Below are 7,871 nucleotides of genomic sequence, written 5' to 3'. Positions count from 1 at the left end.
TCAAGCGGGTTTTGCGTGATTGAGTAACAAACATCCAAACACACAAACATCCAAACTCACAAACTTTCACAGGATGTATCTATGTCTAGGAATGTGTATTTCCTGTATTCTTATTGATAATCATATACATATACAATGTCTGTCTTGGCCAGTTCTGGCTCCTTCCTATAGACACTCCACTCTACCGTAGCTGCTCCTGTAGTGAGGTGACTAGATTGGAGTTTCTGGCGGCAGCTCCTATTAGCATCTCCATTCTAGTCACTTCAGTACTGAACAGTCTACATTGGAGTTGATTCTAGTAGTTCCTGCCTCCAGCAACTCCAATCTAGTCACCTCACTAGTGAATTGTCTAGATTGGAGTTGCTCCTGGTAGGTCCTCCCTACAGTAACTCCATTCTAGCCCGTTCACTAGTGAGGTGACTAGATTGGAGTTGCTGGAGGGAGGACCTACCAGGAGCAACTCCATTCTAGACGCAACCAAAATCGAACCGAGAACGCTGCCTACGCATGCGCGTTTAGCTGCTATCTGCAGAGAGATTTTGGCAGTTACGTTTGCGTTCCAGAGATAGGAAATGACGTCACTGCCAATGTAAGGGCGGAAGTGTGTACCATGTGGTTTGCAATGCTCTGAGATAGGTGAGTGACTTGCGTTGTGTCGCAATAATGGAACATATATGAGTTGTATATTAGGTGACTTAGCGCTGTAATGTGCTGATCACCTCCGCTACTCCGTGTGTTGTACTGGAGAGAGCCGAGCAATACAAAGAGCTCCTAGTAGTGACTAGATCTGTAGGGATTACCCTGATTGCTGCATGTTCTGCTTGTCACCACCCTCTTGACTGTTGAAATAAACGCTGTATACAAAATATTTGTCCCCTGTCTAATACCCAGTGCATATACATAATGCAGCTGTCACCCATAGCAGCCAGCTGCCATTCTTTCACTACTAGTGAGAAATGGGACAAGAGATAAGTGAGCGCTGGGGGTCTGGCCATGGGAGTCCCCAGTAGTCCTGAAAATAGGAGTCCTTGTTAACATACAATGAATGGAGATGTGTTGTCCATTTGTTACCACAGCTTCAATCACTTCTGTGGAACGGACATAGATTGTAGAGAACAGCGCTTCATCTGTCCCCGAGAATGACTAGATCGGTGTTCACACTTATGCACTATGGTTGTATTCACAAAGGGGACTCCTGATCTGGGGGGGTTCTAGCAGTTGGGCCAAACGCTTATGCCGGATGCTGCGAAAGGGGGTGTAAGTGCTAACAGTGGAAATCCCCTTTTAATAGGATTATTTTTCCCGTCCCAGGACACACATATAGGTAGAAATCGATAAATCCTATTGATATCTATAAAATCAATGTATGGCACACCTGTTTTTGCGCCACTTCTCATTGTTCCCCCTTCCTTTCCGTCCACCCTTTATCATCTCAAACTTCATGAATCTGTGCTCCAGAATTGCAATTTCATGAAAAACAATTTACTAAAACAGATTGGGAAATAACAATTTTGTAGCATTATTTCTTACAGATCTCGCTTCATTTTATTATACCGTACTAGAAACCTAGGAATAGATTGTCAGCTCTGGGTGCGATCATGTCTGTGTCATGTGTCCCTTACACTGTGTGATAGCAATCATGGGACGGTGTGAGAGTGTACAGGAACATGACTCCAACTGTTTATTTTTAATTACACAATTATTAATATTGTATAATAAATTTGATACATCATTTGTTGTAAACATATTTTTATAGGAATTGTATTGGTTCATTTTTTCTGAATTGGAGGAGCTTTACTGCTTTTGACTGACCATGGCTGTCTGAGTTATGCTTTTAAAAAATAGAGGGATTGAAGTTGTCGGTTTAGGCTACAGACACCACAACACTGCTTGTGCTTGTTTGAGGAGAACAGTTCTAAGATATTGTAAGATGCTTCAGTTGTCTTGCCAAGCTGGATAAAGATGGGATGCAGTAGGAGGAGCCCTGACTGCCTGTCAGGCAGGCAAGGCACCACTACAGAGCCATCCATCTTGGCAGTGCAATTGAAGAAATTTATAGAATCCTCACTCAGGTAAGTTTGATCTTTGGCACATACCAGTTATGCACCAAAAATTGTACTTTGTTAGAAGAGAGTGGTAACAGTGTGGTCTTGGCCCATCACATTTATAACATTACTTATGCAAGAAAACGGCATCTTAAATCTACTCCAGTTTCTATATGGAATAGAGTTTAGTTTTTTATGCATGGACTTACTATATGCGCCAGTGGCTCAGTGGTCAGCACTGCAGCCTTGTAGCACTGGAGTCCTGGTGTTCAAATCACGCCAAGGGCAAAAAAAAAAAAAAATCTGCAAGGAGTTTGTATGTTCTCCCTGTGTTTGCATGGATTTCCATCCCATATTCCAAAGACATGCTGATAGTGAAAAAATGTACATTGTGAGCTGTATGTGGGGCTCACAATCTACATTTAAAATTAAAAAAAAAAATAAGATTAAGACTGTTGTATAAAATGTTGATTTTAATGAATGCCCCCAATAAGTTTTCTAATTGTTCTAATTTCCCACAGCCAAATGTTGCGACTAGACACAGTATAATAATATGTAGTTCACTTGTCACATTGCATAGTCCAGTGGCTTACACTTTGGCCACCACTTGCAGGAACCAAGGGATGACCATATGATGGCCTGGGACATACAGTAAAAGAACTTGTCAATGACATGTATTGAATGACATTTTTCATCTTTTCAATTGTTTCAGTAGTGTCTAAAACCTATATTGGCCCATGTGTAAATGTTTGTGTATAATAAAGTAATAGAATGAATATTACTACTACTACTAGATATTCTAAAGGAAATCACAATGCTGTCAAGACCTAAGCCGGGGGAGTCCGAAGAAGACATTTTAGAATTCCAAAACCAGTTTTTTGCTGCCCGAGCCTCTGCAGCTGCAACTGTTGTGAGAAAAGCAGATAAAAGAAAAGGGGCCTCTGAAGAAGCAGGAGATGGGTCTGATGGAGGAGCAGCAGAAAGAGATGTGGTGTCAATGGAAGGTAAGGACTAATACATGCCACATTGTAACACTCGGGCAAATGTCTATATTACAGATTGTATACTACCATACTATACTGATAAGGGTTGACTTAATATGGTGATAGCATGGAGTGAGGCTGCAGTGTGATGTTACAGATAATGTTGAGTAGCATTTACTATTGTATGGGTACAATAAAATTGTAGTTCTTGCAATGTATTCTATTTTGTTACCACATTGTACTTTTTTTTTTTTTCCTTTTTAAGATGTGTCTGATTTGCCTCCTATACTAACGCCGGGGCCAACTAAGAAATCAAAAGTTGCTGGAACTCGGGTGCATTTTGCTGAGGAGGATGCAGAAGACATATTTGAAAAGCATGACCAACATATCACAGCTGTCATCTCAAAAATTATTGTGAGTAAAAGTACTGTCACCATTTGTTTCGGCTAGCGCTATAAGCGACTTTGGCTTTGTTTCCCAGTGTTCGTTCCTTTTGCTGCTAGAAGTGCAGTTGCAGCAACATTGAGATAGCAATGCAACTCTCTTAACTTACATTAGTAAAGGAGTAAATCTTTGGTTGCGCAACATGGGTCATGGCCTCTGTTGCCTTGTAGCCCTTGTCTTACCAGACAGTTTGTTTTCTAAAGTTGCTGTTTTTTTAAGGAATTGAAAGCTTTTGGGGATTCCAAAATATCTTCATCACGTTGGTATGTTTCTGTACAAGAATGGGCATTGTAGATAGTTAAAAATATCTTTCCCATTCCCTTAAAAGTGTGAGCCTTTTCCCTCAATCCTTCAATATTTAGCCAAATTGTGAATAGACTTGCAGTATATATTATAGTGCCTAATAATACTTATCTTGTGATTTTAGGAGCGAGACACAAGTTCCTCCACCATTACAGCTCCAGTTCCCACTGGGGAAGCCTTTCCTCGCGTGTTTCACCGATCGGAGATACCCAGTGTGGTAAGAGAGTCTTCTGAGCTTTCTTAATTTCCACTGTCTTAGTCTGTGTTTACACACCACTATGTGAGTGCACTCAGTGTATACATCAGGAATGCTCTTAGTACATAAGCCCATAGACCCACATCAACAGGACAGAGGCCTCCAACATAATGATATGCATCTGCTTTTTTAGATACTGAAAAGACTGTGCTTTCCTACACAGTGGAACACTGAAAAAGAATAATATACCGTACAGTGTAGTTTTCATAAACAACATATTATGGAAACGTTCTGATATATACCTCATATACCATTCGCGTTATATAAACAGAGCCTGATCGGTACACCTTCCAGTTACTTAACAACTGCAGCATAGTTATTTATGCAGATAGATATGAGCTATTATACTTGATGTTTAACTCTAATTATGAAACCACTTTTCATATGTGAATAGTATAGGTAAGTATAAGAAACTTTGTAATATATTGTATTAAAAATGTTTTTCCTTCTAACTTATCAGGCTCCTTTACTCCTACTTTGCCTCACACACAGAAGTCTATGGGGATGGGAGAAGGCATCCGCAGGCAGCTTGTTAATCGATTCATTGCCTCTTCCTGTACAGTAGTAGAGCATCATCTTCCTAGATATACAGTAGTTACAATATGTAACAGCTGAGTTTCTTCTAACATATGTGTATGGAGAGGGGATGGGGAGGATGAGACAAGCTGTAGCTGATTAGTTCTGTTATGTGTTGTAACTGAGGGTGTATTCACACTACGTAACGCCAGCTTGTATCACAGCCGTACACGCCGGCACTTCCCATTCACTTCAATGGGACTGCTCGCAGTGAAAGAAGCAGCCCATTCATTTCTATGGGGAGCGCTCGCATGCCGGCTCCCATAGAAATGAATTGGAAGTGTCCGGCAGCCCTGCTGTAACGCCGGCGTGTACGGCTGTGATACACGCTGGCGTTACGTAGTGTGAATGCACCCTAAGATAACTCAGACGGCGAATGGGGGATTTAGCACAACTTTTGAAGAAAGCAATGTTGGGTATGTGTGCACTGTCCCATTCATTTCAATGGGAGTGCTGGAGATAGCTGATGTACAAGGCCCCCATTCTGATCAGTGGAGGTCTGAGAACTTGTAACCCTACCGATCTGCAAGTTATCCCATTATCCCTATCTTAGGGATAGAGGATAAGTTACTAAGGTGGGAAAACCACTTTAGGCTAAGGCTATGCTCTGTGGAAAATCTCTGCTTTTTGTTGCAGAATATGCACTAACATTTTTTGAGCTAATGCTAGGACGGTATCTAGGAGAAGGGCTTTCTTTATATTTGCCATTCCTTCTGAATCCATTCCTGGCTTTGGCTAAAAACATGCTGCTTTTCTGTAATGTGTGTCCTCAGAATAATGACATAGAAAACAACAAGAGGTCGCCTTCTGAGGACACATTCCCTCTAGATGCCATTAGTTCCAATGTAACACCTGACTGCTGATGTGGACTTGTGCAAGCCCACTCCTCTGCTGCTGCTGTGACCTTTGCATTTATCTGCTTAGGTGACATTGTTCTTTTTTGCCTATTGCAAAGGAATATATGCTAGGCTGAGCAGGAGATGAAGACTAAGAAAAGTGAGCTCCAACCTTAGCACAACACACCTTACAACCAGTGCTCTGTAAGATCAATGTAGAAAAAAAAATCAATAACGCTCTTTCATCCTATAAGGGGCAAAGATTTGATAAAGTTTACTTTGACATTTAGCGAATGTTTCTTTGATACGAACTCTACAGACTGCGCTTCTGTGAAGTGACCAAATGACGCAGAATCAAGCAGATCGGTTTGTCTGTTGGCATTGTAACTGAAAGTTTTACGGAATATTGACATAGGGGTGGGGGGGCATATGCTGCAGATTTACTATGCAGTGGCAACAAACGCACCAAAACGTTGTGGTGGTTGTCACAGATTTTAATGTGTAATTGCTGCACAGTTACCGATTACACTGAAATCTGCAGTGAAAACCACTGAATAAACTTCCAAGCTGGGGATGTAAAGTCTGCCCGGTAGTTCAGCTTCTACAGTGGATTCCGTGGGGATTTTTTATGCAGCATATAGATGACATTGGGTTAAATCTAATTTTGCTATTGCTGTAAATGATGACTATTTTTCACTGTATATCTGTTATCTGTCCTGTGTTGACATGTTCTTGAGCTAGGTTCACACTTGCGGCCACAGTACCATTGAGGTACAATTGTGAAGATTTGTGCAGTTTGCATACTGGCTGCAGGTAAAAGCACTTTCATTGTTAATAGCCACACCATAAGGTGACACGTGCGGCAATAGCTGCATCCAGTCCTTAGGCTGCCAGGGCCTTCACTTCTGTAGCTGCATCCAGTGACTAGATTTCCAGTACATTCACTTGTGTGTAACTGAAATAGCGATGCTTTTCAGCTGGATATCATTACAGGTTGTGCGGTAACAGCAAACCTGCACAGCCATTAATGCTATACTACACATTATGTTACTAGCTTAGTGAAGCTAAATTACATTAACAAGGAAAGTGCTTTTACTTGTAGTCAATATGCAGTCTACATATTAGGGATGTTTTAGCTGCACTGGAGGAAAAATCTTGGTCACAGTTCAATCGTCTTTATAACCATATTAAGTGTTCATGAAACGTTGAAATATGTGCAGAGTCTTGCTAGGCCGTCTGTTCTATTACCCTATAAGGATTTATAGTTTGTGTCCCATTGGGTTTGCTTCTGCTAATATCTTCTTTATGGCTGTACCACATTTTAGATTTCTATTTGAGGCAGGGGGTGTGTATAATGAGGAGCAGTATGCCCCCCTTCTCCTATCCAATACTACTTTATATTTATTTATTTTTACACATGATTTGACTAGGTGTAACTGTAAAATAACCCTTTCCTTCTACACTCACTGTGAAGACATCTTAATTTTGGAAGGTAACGTATGATGGAATTCCCTAGTAACAGGGAGTGAACAACAAAATGGCTAAAAGGGAGACAGCTAATGGCAGCAGCTTTAAAGGCTAAGGCCACAAGGAGAAACACAGCTTTTTTATTGCAGATTTTGGTGCATTTTGGTGCATTTTTTTAGGCCAATGTCAGGAGTGGATTGAGCAGAAGGTAGAGGTATAATTACTTCCTGTGTATTTCCATTTCTTTTGGAAGCCATTCTTGACTTTGGCTCAAAGACAAACTCTTCACCAAAGAAGCTGCGCTTCCGCAACATGGGGCGCTAGCCTGAAGAGGTTTTCAGGCAAAATATAGCAACTTATTTTTAAATAAAGAGCATGTTCTATTAAATGAGACCAAGTTGTCTGAAAACTTAGTAACCATTTCAATTTGTAGACAATATTTAAGCATTTTTGTAAATATAAATATTTAAGAATTTTGTAGAGTTGTAAAGTTTTTCTCTAATTATACAAGGAGCTTGTATGTTCTTCCCGTTTTTGCGTGGGTTTCTACCAGGTACTCCGGGTTTCCTCCCAACTCCAAAGACATACTGATAGGGAATTGAGATTGTGAGCTCTATATGGGTCAGTGTCAACAATATCTGTAAAGTGCTGTGGAAAATGGTGCCACTATACAAGTAACGCTGGGTTCACACCAGCGCTCGATTCCCGTTTTCAGGTTTCCGTCTTTTGCAGACAGAAGACGGAAACCTGACAGACTGTGTCCGGCTGTGAGCGCCGGTGAGTGTTTTGTGCTCTCCGCGGCAAAACCGTTTTTTTTTTAACCAGACACAAAGTCCTGCATGTTCGACTTTGTGTCTGGTTAAAAAAAAACGGTTTTGCCGTGGAGAGCACAAAACACTCACTGGCGCTCACTATTGGACACTTTTCAAACCCATTCAAATGAATGGGTTTGAAAAATGAC

At 41.0% G+C, this 7,871-nt stretch overlaps 1 protein-coding gene across 1 annotated transcript in view; it reads left to right on the top strand.

Annotated features, from left to right (window-relative positions):
- Positions 1-607: 607 nt before the first annotated feature.
- RPAP1 (RNA polymerase II associated protein 1) overlaps positions 608-7,871 on the top strand; it is a 44,144-nt gene continuing 36,880 nt past the window's right edge. Inside the window, exons 1-4 of the mRNA XM_075282815.1 lie at positions 608-636; positions 2,840-3,049; positions 3,294-3,442; positions 3,900-3,992. Coding sequence (XP_075138916.1) covers positions 2,860-3,049; positions 3,294-3,442; positions 3,900-3,992 — 432 coding nt within the window. The 5' untranslated portion in view covers positions 608-636; positions 2,840-2,859. The remainder of the gene's footprint in view (positions 637-2,839; positions 3,050-3,293; positions 3,443-3,899; positions 3,993-7,871) is intronic.

The sequence above is a fragment of the Leptodactylus fuscus genome, chromosome 7 (assembly GCF_031893055.1).
Source record: "Leptodactylus fuscus isolate aLepFus1 chromosome 7, aLepFus1.hap2, whole genome shotgun sequence".
NCBI classification, from domain to species: domain Eukaryota; kingdom Metazoa; phylum Chordata; class Amphibia; order Anura; family Leptodactylidae; genus Leptodactylus; species Leptodactylus fuscus.
This window is presented reverse-complemented; position numbering and strand designations above follow the sequence as displayed.